Genomic DNA, 19,433 nt, shown 5'->3' with positions numbered 1-19,433 from the left:
ATCTGATGGCTGTGGAATGTGGTCTGGAGATGGTTTACCCTCAGGTGCATCTTTGATTTGTCTCCTGTGGTTGTTTTTACTTCATGATCAATCACAGCCAGCTGTGTCAGGCTCTCTGAGTCTGTCAGGGTTTGTTTTTTTTTTATTATCATTCCTTTCTAGCCTTCTGATGAAATCCTTTCTTGTATTTTTTTAGCAGTTTTTAGTATAGCATTTTTAATATAATATATATAGTAAAATAATAAATCGGCCTACTGAAACATGGAGTCAGAATTCCCATCTCTTCCCTCATCCTGGCACCCACAAACACCACAACAGCTGCCCTCCCTTTGAGGGAGCTCCAGGGGGGTGAGAGCAGTTGGGGAAGGGTTCAGAGCATCATTCCCCAGTTCTGTGACCAAAATCCAGGAATGGATCCACGTGCCTTTGCAGGGAAGAGTCAGAATTCAGGTGTTTTTTTTCAGGGAACATCCCATAGCTCTTTCCCTTGGAATCAGGGTGATGGGATAAAGGGTTATGACTTTAAACTGACACAAAGGGGAGGTTTAAATGAAATATTAGGAGGAAGTTCCTCACTGTGAGGATGGTGAGGCCCTGGAACTGAGGAAGAGGTTGCTCAGGTGGCTGCCCTGGATCCCTGGAATGCCCAAGGCCAGGCTGGACAGGGCTTGGAGCACCCTGGGATGGTGGAAGGGTCCCTGCCCATGGCAGGAGGTGGAGCTGGATGGGCTTTAAGGTCCCTTCCAACCCAAACCATTCTGGAATTCAGTGATTTTATGAAATCAGAGTTCAGAGTAAGAAGCTGTCACATTTAAGGCTTAAATACAATTCCCTGTTTCTCCCTCATGGATCATCTGACTGAAGGGAATCTGCAAGGATAACTTGACATTAAGATGAATGGTTTCTTCAAGCTTTCAGCAGTTTGCTCTGTTAACATCAGCATCGTTCTGCAAAATTTGGGAAGCAGCTGAAGCTAACTCAGTTTGCAGCTCCCCTGCTTTTAATGGAGTATTTGTAAATCCTACACAAAATTTACAAATAAACTAGCAGCATGAGATTAAAAACAACCCCTCAGTAATAATTCTAAATATGTTAACATACCTCTGGAATATCCTGAATTTAAGCAAGGATGTATATCTGTGAAAATATGCGTTTGTTATTTATTATTTTAATCAGGGAAGGCAGCCAGGCACAATTTATTCATGGTGTATCTCAAAGTACCTATTTTCAGGCCATTACTTCTTGCATGGAAAATAGCAATGTGTCAGAATTCTTTCAAGGTGTGCATTGAATCTGTGCATGAGTGGGTTTTCTTTTTAGAAAAACCATAAATTAGAGTTGTTTCCTTGTGTTGCAATGCATAGCTTCAAGTAATTGTTGCTCTGGGGTCAGTATTTCAACATGCATTTGTATCAGGTGAATTCTCTCCCTGTTTAGATGAGGATTTATGGCTTCAGTTGGTGTTAATTTAACAAGTGAGTAGACAGATTTGCCATCTAATAAAACTTTAAAAAGAAATTTATTTAGAAGAGCCAGAAGAAGAAAAAAAAAAAAAAAAACTCATTTTTATAGGAGAAGAGATGAGCAGGTGTGTGTGCTGGGGGTTTGTGTCTGTAGCTGCATTGCCTGGAAATTACACCCAATTTTCTGCAGAATTTCTGTCCAACTGCTGATCAGAATCAGTGGGGGATGTGGTGCCCTGGGAATTTCAGTGACTGCTGGGAGCAGGAGATGATGCTGGGGGATAATGGGAGGGTGGAAGTGCAGCTCTGACAGCCTGTGAATTACAAGGCCACATTATTTTCTCCAAACTCCTGATTCTTGCTTTGGCTTTTATTTTAAAAACCTCTCTGAGTCAGTTTGTGAACAGCTTTAGTAAGAACTGGACCCTTTCAAACAGCAGAAAGCTCTGCAATTGTTGTATTTAAAGATTTAAAGGTTTAGGGATGTCTAATAGCTGTTCCTCCACAATATTTCCAGCTTCTAGTGATAATAATAAATAATTCTATAATAAATCTATAATAAATATTATAATAATATAAATAATTCTATAATAAATATATAATTATTATAATATAAATAATTATATAATTAATTATATAAATATTATTATAATATGAATTAATAATAGCATAAATATTATATTAGTATAAATAATTATATAATAAATAATGGATGCTTTTTCTTGCTCTAATAAGTACAGGTTATTTACCATTTCTTTCACCTCAAGCAGTTGTTGTGGTGTAAAATTTTGTGCTTTGTTCAGACAATATTTCTATGCTTTTACTGCTTTTAATCTGAGCAACTTTAATTTGCTGTTTGGCCAATTTCCTCCTAAATTTTACTGTTTCTGAATTCCTCATTGCTGGTGTCAAACTTTAACCCCAGCCTGCAGCTGCAGTGGGATGGGGAGGAGAGCTGGGAAAAGGTAAAACCCATGGGTTGAGATGAGAACTGAATAATAATAATAATAATAATAATAATAATAATAATAGTAAAATACTAATAATACTAATCATAATAGTATAATAATACTAATAATAATAGTCTAATAATAATAATAATGATAATAATGATAATAATAATAATAATAATAATATCCAGAAATAAGTCTGGGTCTGGCCATATTCCCCCTCAATTTCATGTGCAGCTCCTTGTTGGCAGAGCATGATACACTGAAAAATTCCTGATTTAGGAGAAGCACAACCAAAACAACCAAAATATCAACATTATCCTCATCCTAAATCCAAATCAAGCTGTACCAACTACCAGGAAGGAAATTAACTTTATCCCAAAACCATCTCCTTCATGCAGAGAAAGTGAAGCTGGCTTGGCAATACCAAGGAAATGGGGGCATTTTCAAAAATCCCCTTTATTTTGCTCACTCAGGGACTCCAGGAATGTTCATCTGTTCACTGGAATTTTGTCTTCTTTATAATCCAGGATTTCCATGCTGAATTTGGACTCTGACACGTCCTGTTGTGTGTGGGGGTGGCAGGGATGGCTCAGCTCAGGCCTTGAGTCAGCCCTGATTTAAGCACATCCTCCTGCTGAATTATCTTCTCCCCCTTATCATGGGAAGGATATTCTGCTTTATTTAAACTTTGCCATCTCTTTGGACAAGAATCCAGGAGATTAGGAGTGCAATCACACCAGGCTTTAAAAATAGAGATGCTGAGCAGTTGCATTTCTTGGCTGTTTGCACAAGCCTGGAGTGACAGCTTTGGAAAAAAAAAGGATGTACAGGATGCTACTTTCCTTTCCCCTTTTTTTTCTCCTTTTCCCTCTTTTTTTTCTCCTTTTCCCCCTTTTTAATTTCCTTTCCCTCTTTTTTCCCCCTTCCCCTTTTTTCCTCCCTTTCCCCCTTTTATTTCTCCCTTTCCCCCCTTTTTTTCTTCCCTTGTTTTTTTTTCCTTTCCCCTTTTTCCTTCCCCTGCTTTTTTTCCTTCTTTCTTTCCCTGTTTTTTCCCTTTTCCTTTTTTCCTTCCCCCTTTTCTTCCCCCTTTCTTTTCTCTTTCCCCTTTTTTCTTCCCATTTTTTTCTCACTTTCCGCTTATTTCTTTCTCCCTTTCCCTTTTCTTTCCCTTTTCTTTCCCTTTTCTTTCCCTTTTCTTTCCCTTTTCTTTCCCTTTTCCTTCCCTTTTCCTTCCCTTTTCCTTCCCTTTTCCTTCCCTTTTCCTTCCCTTTTCTTTCCCTTTTCTTTCCCTTTCCTTTCCCTTTCCTTTCCCTTTCCTCTCCCTTTCCTCTCCCTTTCCTTCCCCTTTCCTCCTTCACCCTTTTATTCCTTTCTCCTTTTTTCCCCTTTCCCCAACTTTTCTTTCCCCCTTTTTTTTCTCTCCATTCCTCCTTTGTTTTTCTTTTCTTTCATCAGAAAATAAATAAAAGTGTTTTCACTGCTTCTCTCCAAAATGTGGTACATGATTAATCTGCTTTTTTAGTAGCATCATGAACTTTTCCTGGGGTGAAAAAAAATTTTAAAAAATTTTAAAAAAGGGAAAGGAGAAGAGATAATTGTAGATTTTTTTTCCCCCAAACCATTGACTTTCATACCCTTTCCTACCTTCTCAGAACAGGGTTTGGGCAGAGTTATCCATATAGGATTTTTGGATAATATCATTGTTCCTTTGGTTGTAGAATTAATTAAAAGGGGTGTTGCTTTGAAAATAGGGGGGAAAACACATTGAAACACTGAAATAAACAAAAATTTGATGCTTGGAGTTGGGAGCTTGGATTTGGTTTGTTGTGCTCATCTTCAAAAATAGGGATACTGTTGGGGCCAGGATTGAGGTAAAGGAAAGAAAGGAAAATAAAACATTTCCTTGCTTTGGATGCTGAATGACTGTAGTGGTTTTGGTTTGTTAATTGGAGATTTTTTTGGTTAATTTACTAATGAGTGTGGTGGGTTTGGTGTTGGTTAATTATCAGTGTGCTTAATAGAAGGCTCTCATTTACTTCTTGTTCTGAGGTAGGACTAGGAGACAAGTAAAGGAGGTTTAAAACTTTAAAGGGTATGAAGAAAAATTTATTAACAGGAATTAAAAGAAAGAGTAATAAGAATTAGAACAAATTACTAACAATATTAGTAATATAGAATTGGAACAAAACCTTTAAGATACTTCTCCTCCTACAGCCTTTTCTTTTTTAATGATGATGTAAAGAAATAAAACTTAAAATTTTACTCAGTTTAATACCTCTAAAATAATCTTTCTTTAGTTTACTTAGGGAGAGAAGTCCCTCTTGTAAATGTCATGGAGATTTCTCTACAAGAAAATAGGTTTTTTTGTGGTTCTTAATTTTTACAAATCACAGCTGCTTGGGGAAATCTGTTATTGTGAAATCTTTCCTCTTTTTCACAAGCTTTTTTTGCAGTTGTGTTTATGGGCTATGTTAATTTTTGGGGTATTGTTTTAAAGATGAGCTGTTCAAAGGTGAAGATTCTCATTCTTTATACAATGCCTGGATATTTCATATTTTCTCTGATTTCTTGCTGCTTTTCCTTTTTCAATGATGGGTTTTTCACACAACACAAATAAATATTTTTTAAATAACATAACTTACCATTATTCCCATTTTTTCCCCCAAACAGAGAGGGTCAGAGATACTTTGAGGTTGAAGTATTTTAAGTTTTTCTCATCTCTTGAGAGAGGTGCAGCAATGTTCATGTTCAGATATGCCGTAAAAATGCAAAGTCTTTTAAAAGCCTCTCCATCTGCTCCTGCAAGTTAAAACACTCACAAGTGATCCTGTTCCTCACCCTTGGAGCTCTCCAGCCTTCCAGTTCACTATGTAAAATTAAAATAAAATTCTGCTCTTTCAAGCCAAATTTTTAAGAGTTTTCTTTGTGTTTAAAAGCACTGAATTGTTTTCCTTCTGTACTGGTCAAATGGTTGATTTCAGTGGATTCTGGATTTCAAAGCAGAGGTGAAATTCTTAATTTTCTATTTTCTGATTTTCTAATTATTTTCTAATTTTCTAATCCTTACCTTTCCTATTCAGCCCCAAACCCACCAGGATTAACAGAAACCTTTGAATTGAATTTATGTGGATTATGTTAAGCCCGTCCTGTGATACATTCAGACTCTTTTGAGCATGCAGTGCACAGAATTTTTTTCATTCTATGAGAGTTTAAGCATTTCATAATGAAAAGCTTGAAATTGAAGGAATTAAAAGAGTAGTCTGTACAGGAAAACATTCATTTCTCTGTTGTAGGATGCGAGATACAGCAAGAAAAGTGGAAGAAAAATATTTTTCCAACCTTGCAACGCACGTGGAATTCCTTCCAGTGGAGTGGAGATCAAAGCTGACCCTCGATGGAGGTACAGGCCTCAGTTCTTGTGCAGCAGCTGCAGAATTCTCCCCAGAAATCTCCTCTGTGCTCTCTGCTCATGCTTTTCCTTTGGTTTTGTTTGCACAACTTTGAACATTCCCATCCCTGGCCAGGTTGGACACTGGGGCTTGGAGCAGCCTGGGATAGAGGAAGGTGTCCCTTCCAAGCCAAATCACCCCCATTATTCTGTTTTCTCATTCTCCTGGATGTAATTTAATTCCTTTTCTTTATTTCCCCCAGACACTGTGGACTCCATAACCCCGGATAAAGTGCGGGGTTTGAGGGACATGCTCAACAGCAGTGCCATGGACATCATGTACTACACCAGCCCTCTCTACAGGGATGAGGTGAGTGAGGAAAACTGCTTTTTATGTGGCTTCACTAGAGCAGGGCACAGAGGCTGAAAAAAATCTGGATTTGGGAATGTCAGGGGAGCTCCCCTCTAAGGAAAACCTTTGTAAAAGGTGTTAACACTTTGTAGGTGTGTCAAAAGGAAAAAAAATTGAAAGGAGAAGAGATAATTGTAGAAAATGTTGGGGGTTTTTTTGGTTTTTTTTCCCCAAACCATTGACTTTCATAGCGTTTCCTACCTTCTCAGAACAGAGTTATCCATATAGGATTTGTGGGTAGCTCAGGATTGCCCAGCACATGGAGCAGCTGAAGCAATTCCTGTCCCAGGTGGTGGGAGTCATTTATCCTGTCTCACTTCTCCTGAAGGACAGAGGAGAAGAAAGACAGCAAAAAGCACAAAAGCACAATCCATGTCATTTATTCAGAGCAGAAATGTCTGAAATGGTTCTGTATTAACAGCTGAGAAATGGGAAGGGCTTTAATGCTGTTCTCCTTAATTTCCACATATCTAGATGTCTGTAGAGCTGAGGCTCTTTTTACCTCAGATAAAATCCATGAGTATTTATCACTTGATTTCTGCTGTTTCTGGGGACAGATGGGATGGCAAACGTGCCCAGTCTGGTTGCATTTGTGTGCACTTGCCTTGCAGGGACACCAAAATGATCCCCAGATATTCACTTTATCAGGGGGCTCTTCATATCCTGGGTGCTCCCATCCCACCATGACCCATCTTGTAGCTCTTGAGTGACCCCATTAACCAGAGGAGAAAAACCAGGACTAGGATCATAAATTATAGTGGCCTGTAAATAATTATAAGCCTTGAATAAATGAAAATAACCTCAATAATTTGAGTAGCCCATAAAGGATGGACAGTGCTTCACCCCAGTAGCACCCCTTGTGTTTCACAATTACTGGAAAAACCCTCTGGGGCTGTTTTAGGATTAATTTCTGTAGGAATTGCAGCTTTTTTTCTGTGTTTGCTGTGTTATATATGGAGTAGCGTTAATCCTGTTGCAGCCTTGGTGCCCTGAGCATGTTTAGACTGGGGTAGGGTCACCTTACCCCAGTCCTACCTGGATATTTAATGTCAAATTAGGTGTGTTTAAGTCCTTTACACTGGCAGCACAATTTTCAAACCAAAATCTGTACCTCCCTTCCTGCTCAGTGATGCAGAATTCATTGATCAGGGCTCTCCACTGTCTCTCAGGTTTCCCTGCCTCTTGTGTACCTGAAGCCAACACAGATTTTTGTGGCAAGCCATGGAAATCTCTCTGGCAGCTTGAAAACAGATATTTTTTTAACTGCATTAGATGCTTGGCATGTCTGTGGACATCTTATGGGAAATGGATTAGTGAGTAAAGTTCAGGTGTGCTGGCCAGCAGTGCATGAAAATTTAATTTACTGCTCAGTAGAATTGCAGTTTTACAGGTTTATCACCATCCCCTGGGTGTGAGAACTGACAGAGGAGGAGCATGATTAGATCTGATTACAAAATACCAAGTTGTTTTTATTCATCAAATCAAATTAATTTCCTTGAAATGTTTGCAGCAGTACACTCAAGTTACTCTTCCTTATCCCATTTTATTTTCTGTGACCTAACTTTGCAGAGTTTAACACTACAGTGTCAGTTCTGGATGGTTTTCCCACCCTCAGTGTGTTTTTCTTGGGGCACTTTGCTCCTTCCAACTCAGAGATGAGCCTTGGCTTTGAGGATTCACACATTGCTCAGAATTCATGTCCCTGCTCACTGCTTTATCCCCAACACAATTCTTTGTGTACCCTGGGCACTCCCAGTGCTTTCCACACAGAAATCCTCAAAGGACCTGAAAACGAGATTATTTTATTAAACTTTCCTTTGCTTCTGGGAAATAAACTGAGGAAAGTGTCCCCAGAGTCCTGACACAGCAGGCTGTGATCAATCATTAAGTAAAAACAATTCACGTGTTGGATAAACAATCTCCAACAGCATTCCAAAGCAGCAAAACACAGGAGAAGCAAACGATAAAATACTGTTTTCCTTTTTCTCTGAGGCTTCTCAGCTTCCTAGGAGAAGAAATCCTGGGCAAAGAGGATTTTTCAGAAAATACGATGGTGACACTTGGATGGGAATTTTCTTTCCCCTTTCTAGGATTTTCCCCATTTAGAAGTATCACAACTTCTCCTTTAAAGCTCCTGGAGCCCCCCAGAGCGTGGTGGGTGCCCCCCTCTCTGATTTCAGGTATTGTTTCTTCCCCAGTGAGGCAGGAGAATATCCAAAAGGTGCCTCTGCCTGCTGCCATGGGATGTGATGTGATGTGATACCAGGCAGCATTAATAATTCAGCACAGCCCCCTGAACATCCCAGTCAGATTCAGCTGGGTGGGTTTTGTGGCAGAGAATTCTGCTGTATCCTCCTCTCTTACCAAATCCCTCTTCAAACATTACCCAGATGTAAGAAAAAGCAATAAATTGATATTCTGATGCACACAGGCCTATTTCTAAATGAAGAATCATTTCACATTCTGGCCCTGACCTCGCTGGTCCATCTGTGGTAACACAATCTTGGGTTTTAGTGTCCTCACTGGGGCACTTGGTTTCACATCTGTGTCACTGGAGCTTCATATTGCTTTAATAATAAATGCTTGCAGCAGAGATTAGAAAGACTAATTGTTGCATAGTAAATGCAGAGTTGTCACCTTCATTATACTGTTAAGTGCCTTTTTTTTTTACTGATCTTCCCTGTACTTACTTGCAGGCTCATTGTAATTCTGTGAATTATTGATACATGGCTTGGCAGAAAATGCCTTTAGTGCAGGATAAATATAATTTACATTCATCATCCTAAGATTTCTAAGGATTTAGTGCAAATATTGGAGAATATTTAGTGCAAAAAGTGGAGAAACTTCACCGTCCACCTTAGAATCATGGAATAGTTCATGTTGGAAGGGAAATTAGGGATAATCTCATTCCAACTAGACATCTTATTGCTCAGAGTCCTGACCTTGGACTGGCTTCATGATTTACCCTTATACACAAATTAAAAACGAGAATTAATGACTAACCTCTTGAAATTTGGGACAAGCATTAACTTTTAGCAGAGCTTTCATCCCTTTGGGTTGTTTTGCAATGGAAATACCATTCTGTTGTGCACTCCTTTCAGCAGTAAAAGACAACTGGTTCAGGTGTGTTTGAAAACAAGATGGGAAGCAGGGAGTTTTAAGCTGAGACTGTTTCAGGACTGGTTTTGCATATGCTGTTGAACATAATAGTGAAGGAGCTGCTTGGCTGGTTTAATTGATTGATTGCCCTTGAATGTGTTCTCAGCTTTACAAAGTCATTGGTCAGTGGCTGTGCCTGAACCTAAACTTCATCCTGAGCACAGTGACTTGTTAGAAATGGGTTGGACTCAGCTTTTCAACACAAGAGGGGTCCTGGGAGAGGCTCAGGCAGCTCCACAGATGCAGAGGGGGGCATATGTGGCCCGAAGTTTAGAGTCCGGCTGCTGAGGGCGAAAGGCCGACGCCCCTCTGCAATTCCTGGCCAGCGCCCTTCGGCGTCTGAGGGCCTCGGGCTGTGCTGGCTGCGGACTGGCTCACACCGCTGGGATTGGGGAGGAACGGAGCTGACCATTTCCCGGGGGTTAAACATCGGTTTATTGAAGGTGTTGCGGGATCCAAACGCGGGGAAACCAACCGGGAAAAAGTTTTTTCATAGGGGGTGAAACAGGATTATAAAGGAGGGGGTGGGTACAGGCGGAACCAATCGGGAAAGGTGAGGGGATGAACTTCACAGAACTGACACTCCATGGAGACCAATAATCAAAAGGTAAAGGAGGTGTCCTGGGACCCCAGCCAGCCACCATCTCCAGAGAGGAGAAGGTTCTCGAAACCTGGGAGGAGGAAGGGAGTGATTGACTGGGCCCAGGGAGGAAACAACTTTCACTTATAAGGGAAACCAGGGGAGGAGCAATTACACATCGGCAACTATGAATAGCGGTTACTATGGCAACTTAGCTGACAGGCTAGCAGTGGCGGGAAAAACTGGGGGAACGAAACCATTTTACACATAATAGGGGAGAACAATACATAAATTGGGGGAATAACACAAGAAACTTAACAACACACTACAACACACATATCCCTTTTCTGTGCCATCCCTGAGACAGAGCCCTTCCCATCTGTTCCCACAGCCACAGCTCGTTCTGGCCTCTCATCTGTTGTTGTGACACTCCTCTGGCATCCCCCCGTGATTCCATCAGGGAATGTGACAACTGTTGTCCCCTTGGGGGTCAGCAGCCTCACCAGCCCTGCTGGCACCTTCTCCTGGGCCACGTGGAGCAAAAACTCCTCAGCTTTACTTTCCCAATCCCCCCCTTGAGCTGCAGCTCCTCCCTTGGCTTTCAAGGAGCTCTTCCCCCTCCAGCTGGCTCACACTCCTGCTGGCTGAATTTCAAAGGAGTTTGCGCTTTCTCCTCAAGTTCTCTTGACATTTGGGAAGAGTTCCTTGCAGGGCTCGCTGTTCCTCAGATCTCCTTTGCATTCCTTTCCCCACAAAGCTGCAGAAGCAGTCGTGCTCTTCAGGCTGCAGAGGGTGCACAGCTCAGGTGTGCTGCACTCCCTTTCCATGGCTACCTGTCTCTTATTTTTATTTTTCTTCAAACTGTTGATGTGGGAAGATTGTTTAATGGGTGAGGATCCTGTGGAGACGGCACAGAGAAAGGAGCAGCACTCAAGCTCTGTGTTACTGCTGTGCTCAGGTGCCAGCAGGGCTTTTCTGCTCCCTGTTTTCGTGGAAAAAACCTCATTTCTTGGATATTGAGAGGAAAATGTCATTTTCTACACTGATAATTTTGAAAACCCCCTTCAGTCCCAACAATCTGCCCATAAAATGGAGCAGGGGATGGAGTTCTGGATCTTCTTGGTGTGTGTCCAGGGGTTGTTTGTCCACACACAAATCCCAATTTCCTTCTGCTTTGCCAGGAACAACATGCTATCCGTGTTTATTAATGCTGATGTCTTCAAGGCTGCTTTCCCTCAGAGGAAGGTGAACAGCAGCTTGGGATGCTGGAATTTAGAGGTTGAACAGCTGTTTGGGATGCTGGAATTCAGAGGTTGAACAGCTCTTTGGGATGTTGGTGCTGGAATTCAGATGTTTGGGGTGCTGGTGCTGGAGTTCCGAGGTTTGGATTTTTCCATTCCAGCACAGGATGCTGTTTATGCTCTGCACAAACGGGCAGCAGCTCTGGATGTCTCACTCCTTCCACAATTTCTTGTTCCCATCATGATCCAGCAGTTGAGGAGGTGATAAAGACATGATTCTGCTGCCCTTTTTATCAGTGTTCTTCAGCCTGAGGTGACAGGGACATGTCACCTGGCTCCCATCTGCACAAAACCCAGGCCTGTGCCAATTCAGGATTCCTGAATGGAGGGGATAGGCTGTTATTTTTTGATTTCTTGGAAGCCATGTGCCAGCCAGGCACATAACTGGGAAAGCAAAGGGCATTCTTGGCCTGGTCAAGCCCAGCCTCCTGCTCCTTGGTCAGTTTTTGGCTTTCCCCTGGAATTGCATGGCCCCCAAGCCAGCTCCCCATGGATGTGCATTCCTTCCTCTGCCTTTAATTTGGTTTTTGAAGGGCAGAGAGCTTCTGACCTCAGTCAATCTGAATATGAGCTGCTGCCTTCTGAGCAACTTGATCCTGCAGGCTTGAGTTTCCTGCAAGGAGGATTTATTGGCAAAACTTCAGCTGATAGAGAGAGATAATCTCAGAATGGGTTGTGTTAGAAGGGATCTTAAATCCCATCTCATTCCAAACCCCAAACCATGGGCAGGAACACCTTCCACCATCCCAGGCTGCTCCAGCCTGGCCTTGGGCACTGCCAGGGATCCAGGGGCAGCCACAGCTGCTCTGGGCACCTGTGCCAGGGCCTGCCCACCCTCACAGCCAGGAATTCCTTCCCAATATCCCATCTATGTCCCCTCTATCAGTGGGAAGCCATTCCCCCTCGTCCTTTCACTCCAGGCCCTTTCTTGGAAATATTTCAGTGTCCTCAGGCGAAATGAGGGCCAGCTGGGAGGATGGGATTTGATGCAGCTTTTCTGGAAGAAATAGGAGTTGTTCTCTTTGTTGCAGTGTTTGATCTGCTCAGAAACAGATGAAGGTGCTGCATTTCCCTGCTCCCTCTGGAGGAGCAGAGCAGCTGACTGGGAAAAACATCAGCTCAATCCACTGCTGCCTCATTGATTCTTCTGTGTTTGAGCTTGTTTAGTCTGTGGGAGAAGCCTTAGGAGGTGGTGAAATGGGTTGGGCTGATGCCTCAGGGTTTAGATTTTCTATTTTTCACATTCTGTGCTGCTTTAGTGGGAGGGTCTGGGCTCCATATCAGGGGATGGTTCTGATGAGGGGCAGTTCTGAGCTCTGTGCACAGAGCAGGGAGACAAAACAATTCCTGCTCCAGCTGGGCACCAAGGACAAATGACCCAAATCTCAGCCCCAGAGCACAAACCCCGTGGGCTGGAGAGAGAAAAACAAGCAGGGTGGGACTGCCTGGGCTAAAGCTGGGATGGGACAATGAACTGCAAGGTGCAAATGGAGCAGAACTGATCCCAGGGACAGAGCCCGTGCCCGGCCGTGCATTTTGGGGCCATTTTGGTTGATCTTGGGTGCAGCCCTGGCTGGGCTCTGGTGCTGCCCAAGGTGGATCCATGGAGGAGATGCTTTGGGTAAATCCCTGCTTTATTCTGGAGCTCCATCCAGCCTCTGCTCTAGGGCAGCCTGCACAAGGCATCAGTTTCTGGTGACCCAGATGGCACCAAAGCCACAATCCCTGGTTTAGGGAACTCAAGGAATCTCCAGGCTTTTTGTAAGGAAAGCCCTATGGACAACTGGGAGCTCCCACTGTCCCCAAAATGAGCTGGGAACTGGGAGGGAGGATGGAAGAGGGGAGCTGCCAAGAGAGAAGGGAGTCTGGTCATGCTGCATTCCACTGTTCCCACCATTCCTGATATTTTTGGGTGATTCCTGCAGAACCAGCAGGTGCTTCCCAAGCACAGTAGACCCCATGGAGCAGCAGGTGCTGAGGTTTGGGGCTGGCAGGGCAGTCAGTGAGAACAGGGCTGATTTCAGCAGGAATTCCTTGGATGGAGCTACAGTGGAGCAGGAGAAGCTGTCAGTAAGCTCAGGAGGAGGCACCATTATCTGTAACCCAACCATGAGGTGCAGAATGGAGCAGCCACTTGGATATCCTGGGTTTGGGAGGCTGGGAAGGGAATTGTTTTATTTTTTGGGTGGTCTTTATTTTATATTTATTTATTTAAGTGAACCTTTAATTGAGACCCTTTAGAGGGAGTAGAAAGACAAGCTATGCATAACAAGATCAGCTCTTTAAAAATTTATTACAGTGATGCCATTTACGAGAGGAAATTTGATAGGCAATCATATTTTTCATGTTTAAATCCAACCAAAAAATTGACTGATTTTAGGCAATGTAAAGTGGTTTTAGAAGTATTTTTACATGGATTTTTAGGACCTGCCAAGCTGTAACTACAAAAGGTTTGAAAGCAGTTCATGTTGCATTTACTGCACTAAAACCCTGTTCAAACTTTTCTTTCACAAGTTGGAATATTTTATGCTTTTTAAGACTAAGAAAGCAAATCAGGATTAAATCATAGACTGGCTTGGATTGGAAGGGACCTTAAACATCATCCCCCAATAAATATTACCTCAGCTCCATATACTGCTTAACCAAGCAGGTTTTAAGCTGGGACTTTAAATGAATATTCATTTTCTTTTCAGTTCCTTTTATATTTTCCTTTTTTTTCCCCTACTCTGCAGCACAAAGGTTCAGTTTCTAATCTTAGGGCTGGCACAGGACTGTTGGCAAGACACCAACCTGCATAAGTGCTCACTGCAGGTGCAGGGCTCCTGGTTTTGGCAGAGCAGCAAACCAGACCATTCCCAGGGCCTGGAATTCTGGAGCCTTTCCCAGAGCAGATCTTCCACTCCACAATTACCTGGGGGATCTGGAGTTCAGGAGTTGTCTTCATCAGATGATTTGGTTGAATTCAGTGCTTGGATTCTGGTCTGCAGAATTGCAAATGGGCACCTATTTGGAAATTTTTTTCTTAGTTATGTCCATGTTTGTGCTGAATTTCCCAGTAACAGCAAGTTTTTAGGGAGGAGGAGGATTAAAAACATGGCTGGACTCAGTTTCCAACCAGGATTTTCCAAGAAATATTCTTTTTTATGTTTACAAGATCAGATCTTTATAATGGAAATGCCACAATGCCAGAAGATTATTTCCCTATATCTGGCAGGAATCCTCAAAACACTTTGATTTCAACTGATTATTGCTATTTTGTTCTGGATTTTAATCAAAACCTTTTTAAATGGAGACCATACCAGCCAGCCCCAGCTCATCCTGAGTGACATTTCCAGCTCCAGCTCTGCCTGTTCACGTGTGGAAGTTTGTGCCCAGACTCTGTGTAGACCCAAATGGAAGAAGAGGCAACACCACAGTCAAAACTACTTGAAAATGGGTGTTTTGCTGCTCCTTTCTGCAGGCTGCTGCAGGGCTCTGGTAACCATCTCCCAGTGCTGCAGGCACAGCGTTTGTTGTGTGGATTCTCACTCAGTAAAATGTGTATCAAACACTGGCACTTCTGGTGCCATTCATATTTATATTCAGTAATGACTCAGGCTCTTGAAAAATCATGCTGAAATTATATGTTCCGTGGCTTTAATTTCCTCTTGCTAACAAGGGAATGATTTGCACTCTCTTGTTTGTCCTCCCTGCCACAGCCTGGAAGCATTGCTCAGTTTCCATGCTGAGTTTCACAGGCAAAGCTGGATTTTTTTTATTTGTTTTTGTTTGGTTTGGGGATGTTGGGGTTGTTTTTTTTTTTTTTTGTTGGGTTTGTTTGTTGGGTTTTTATTTTGTTGGCTTGTTTGTTTGTTTGATTGGTTGGTTTGGGGGGTTTTTTTGTCTTGATTTTTTTGTTGGTTTTGGGTTTTTTGTGGTTTTTTGGTCGGTTGGTTGGTTTTTGTTGTTGTTTGTTTGTTTTTTGTCGGCCAGTTCCCAAATCTCATGGTTTCCAGTGTTTCTCTCTAAAATACTTTATGGGAAGCTGTACCTTTTTATCCTGCAGGGTAGGGTTTGGGGCAGATAAGCTTCTCAGAGGCTCCATGAACATAGGACCAACATTTGTATATTTATTTATTCCTGTAGTACAATAGGATTGGTCTGTGCTGTTTAAGAACCATTTTGCACTCCTGCTTTTCCCCCAAAATTCCTCCAGGAAACCTATAACAAGAAAACTGGTTTTTTAAACATTGTTTATATCAAATGTTCAAATTCTGCCTCTGTTTGTCTCTTTTTTGTCTTTTTTAGTTCCTGTATCATCATCTTACCTGAGATGAGGCTTTTCATTTTTTAGCAGCATCGTTTCATTCTGATTCCTTGGGAATAATTCCCAGCAGGTGCAGGTGTAGGAAGGGAAGGAGGAGAGGAAGATGCCTCTCCTTTCAGCCAGGCACTGGGGAGGAGAATGGAAAAGCTTGATGAGTTCAAGCCTGTTTTATTTGATGAGTTCAAGCCTGCTTTACTGAGACCCAAAAGCAATTTGAGGATATTTTCCCAGAACCCATCCAGGCTCTCACTGCAGTCTGAGCACATCCATTTGAGTGGATTTCTCTCTTCCCAGTCCCCTGTTGCTCACAGGGATGAAGGGAGAAGGGGGTATGAGCTGTTTAGTAGGGTGATATGAAGGTTGTAGCAGAGATGTGAGTTTGATGCCTCAGGTTTTAGTTTTTCTATTTTTCACATTCTGTGCTGCTTTAGTGTGTGGGTCTGAGCCTCATTTTAGGGGATGGTGAGCTCTGTGCACAGAGGCCAGCTGGGAGGATGGGATTTGATGCAGCTTTTCTGGAAGAAATAGGAGTTGTTCCCTTTGTTGCAGTGTTTGATCTGCTCAGAAACAGATGAAGGTGCTGCATTTCCCTGCTCCCTCTGGAGGAGCAGAGCAGCTGACTGGGAAAAACATCAGCTCAATCCACTGCTGCCTCATTGATTCTTCTGGGAGGTGTTTGAGCTTGTTTAGTCTGTGGGAGAAGCCTTAGGAGGTGGTGAAATGGGTTGGGCTGATGCCTCAGGGTTTAGATTTTCTATTTTTCACCTTCTGTGCTGCTTTAGTGTGAGGGTCTGGGCTCCATATCAGGGGATGGTTCTGATGAGGGGCAGTTCTGAGCTCTGTGCACAGAGCAGGGAGACAAAACAATTCCTGCTCCAGCTGGGCACCAAGGACAAATGACCCAAATCTCAGCCCAGGAGCACAAACACCGAGGGCTGGAGAGAGAAAAACAAGCAGGGTGGGACTGCCTGGGCTAAAGCTGGGATGGGACAATGAACTGCAAGGTGCAAATGGAGCAGAACTGATCCCAGGGACAGAGCCCGTGCCCGGCCGTGCATTTTGGGGCCATTTTGGTTGATCTTGGGTGCAGCCCTGGCTGGGCTCTGGTGCTGCCCAAGGTGGATCCATGGAGGAGATGCTTTGGATAAATCCCTGCTTTATTCTGGAGCTCCATCCAGCCTCTGCTCTAGGGCAGCCTGAACAAGGCATCAGGTTGATTGCAGGTCATGTGTGGCTCAGGCTCCTTCCATCCTCCTTAAATTAAAAAAAGAGCTGAACCTTGATACAAGAGGAATGCTGTTGTGCTCAGTGCTGCAGAAAATGGAATAGAATCCAGCAAGAAGGGAAATACCACTGTGCCAGCAATCACTGGTGTGCCAGTGAGAACCAGGTGTTGCTCACCTCAGAGTGTTCTGTTCAGTACTTCAAGCACAGCTTGGAGTGTTTGAACTGTTGAAGTGTGTAATTTACTGAAGTGTTTATTTCAATTTGATGCTTTGGGCAGTGCAGTGCAGCAGTTTTAGGGTCACCACATGTCCTGTGTGGTGGCTCTGGAGGGAGGGATGAGCTTCTGGAGCCAGTGACCATCAGCCAGGCAGTTCCTGCTGGCCATGGGATTGAGCTCATCTTCCCAGCCTGATTTAACAGCAGTGGGTCAGTGTGGGGTGGGAACATTCCTGAACATCACCTGGAGCAGCAAGATGTGGATACTAAACCCTGTGTCCTCTCCCTCTGGCACAGCTGGTGAAGGGGCTGCAGCAGGAGCTGAACCGCCTCTACTCCCTGTTCTGCTCCCGGAACCCCGAGTTCGAGGAGAAGGGAGGGAAGGTCTCCATCGTGTCCCACTCCCTGGGCTGTGTCATCACCTACGACATCATGACTGGCTGGAATCCAGTCAGGCTCTATGAGCAGCTGCTGCAGAAGGAGGAGGAGGAGCTGGAGGAGAGTTGGATGAGCTACGAGGAGCGGCGTCTGCTGGAGGAGCTTTACCTGACCAAGCAACGGTAATGCCCCCTCTGCCAGGGATCAGGGGAGATAACTCAGCCCTGGAGATACCCTCTGGGTGTTTCCAGAGCCCTCCAGGGCTGTTATCTTTGGTGGTTGGTGTTCTTCTGCTGGGGCTGGGTGATAATGCTAAACACAGCACTGGGAGCTCTGAATCCACACTGGCCCATGGAGCGGTTTGGGTTGGAAGGGACCTTCAAGATCATCCAGCTCCAACCCCCTGCCATGGCCAGGGACACCTTCCACTATCCCAGGTTGCTCCCAAGCCTCATCCAACCTGGCCTTGGACACTTCCAGGGCTGGGGATGCTGTGGTGCTGTGAGACACCCATTGGAGAACCTAAAATTAGCATCCTCAGTCGTTCAAGTGGGAGATGACAAATGATGAATCACAGGCTTTGGTTCCTGCCTGAAACCAGTCTGAGTATTGGTGGTTCTTGGGAAGCATTAATTTAGCAGCAGCCCTGCTGTGGTGGCAGTCAGGATGTGTCTCACCAGGGATGGGTGCAGGATGTCTCTGTCAGCTGCAGGGCTGGACTCAGTGCAGGATTTCTGAGAAAAAGGAAGTTTAGAAACCTAATGAAGTGTTGCAGTGATAAGATGGCCCTTCAGGCCTGTCACAAACATATAATCAGGGAGAAATGGCCATTTTCACACTCTGCTCCAGCTCCTTAGGCATCTCCTGAAGTGCTTCCACAGAATCCCACGTGTCATTTGACACTGGCACTCTGCACAGAGTGAGTGGCTGTCCCTTCAGTGTGAAATGATGGGAAATAGACTCCTGACATCCTGTAACTTCTAGAATTCACTGGCACTGGGAACAGTTCTACCCATCCATATGTGTGCTTCACATTGTAGCTGCTTTTTAATTCAGGCCAGCTAGAAAAGCAGGTGAACAAGCTTTTTTTTCATGGGGGTTTAGAGGGTGGGACACCATCCTCCAGAAATTCCACCTCCATACAGAACTCCATAATGCCCAGACCATTTCCTGGGGCTTTGTTGTCATTTTGGGGGGTTTAAAACAAAATAAAGCAGGTGATTTGGCTGCAAAATCACCAAGGAAACAGGAGGTGAGTCAGCTGCTCCTGAGGAAGCAGGGTGGGCACAGGCTTGGGGTGGTGAGCAGGGGAATTGTCATGTGTGGATTGATTCCTTCTGTGGCCAGAGAAACAGGAATTGACAGACATTGATTGTTGATGAGTTGAGCTGCTCCAGGAAATACTGACACCATCCCTCTCTCTTCCCAGCAGACAAAACTGTTGGACCCCACAGGAATGCCTGTTTGGATCAGAGAGGTTAAAGCTGCATTTTTTATTGGATCTCAGAAAGATCTCTATTTTCTAGGTTGAGAGAGATAGAAGAGAGGTTACATGAGTTAAAGGCATCCACCATATCAAAACCACCTGTCTTAAAATTTAAGGTATGTATGTTTTAAGAGGTTTCTGCTGAATTTTTCTGCTTGCTGTAAAAATACACCTGCAGTGTGAGTTATTCTGCTTACTTTTATTTTTTCCCATGACCCTAGACATGATTTTGGCAGAATAATTTGGATGTTGGAGAAAGTGTGTGTACATATATGTAAAATTTTTGTTGTATTCATAGATTATGGTTATTTATTGCAATGCTGTATTTGTAATAAATTTTGAGCAACCTGGTCTGGTAGTGGGAGATATCCCTGCCCATAGCAAGGGGTTGGAATGAGCTGAGCTTTAAAAGGTCCCTTCCAACCCAAACCATTCTGGGATTCTGTTATATATGTTTATATTAAATTATATGTAAATATATATGTGAATATATAGATTACAAATAATTTTGATACTTAAACCTAGTTATTATACACACACACACAATTCTGTGGGAAGGTAAAA

The 19,433-nt window shown here is 43.4% G+C and overlaps 1 protein-coding gene across 1 annotated transcript in view; it reads left to right on the top strand.

The window, feature by feature from the left end:
* Window positions 1–19,433, top strand: part of DDHD1 (DDHD domain containing 1) — a 67,384-nt gene that overhangs the window by 34,793 nt on the left and 13,158 nt on the right. Inside the window, exons 5-8 of the mRNA XM_064715988.1 lie at window positions 5,710–5,816; window positions 6,068–6,174; window positions 17,303–17,565; window positions 18,910–18,985. Coding sequence (XP_064572058.1) covers window positions 5,710–5,816; window positions 6,068–6,174; window positions 17,303–17,565; window positions 18,910–18,985 — 553 coding nt within the window. The remainder of the gene's footprint in view (window positions 1–5,709; window positions 5,817–6,067; window positions 6,175–17,302; window positions 17,566–18,909; window positions 18,986–19,433) is intronic.

This window comes from Zonotrichia leucophrys, chromosome 5 (assembly GCF_028769735.1).
Source record: "Zonotrichia leucophrys gambelii isolate GWCS_2022_RI chromosome 5, RI_Zleu_2.0, whole genome shotgun sequence".
NCBI lineage: Eukaryota > Metazoa > Chordata > Aves > Passeriformes > Passerellidae > Zonotrichia > Zonotrichia leucophrys.
Note: the sequence above shows the minus strand (reverse complement) of the source record. Positions and strands in the feature narration are given on the sequence as shown.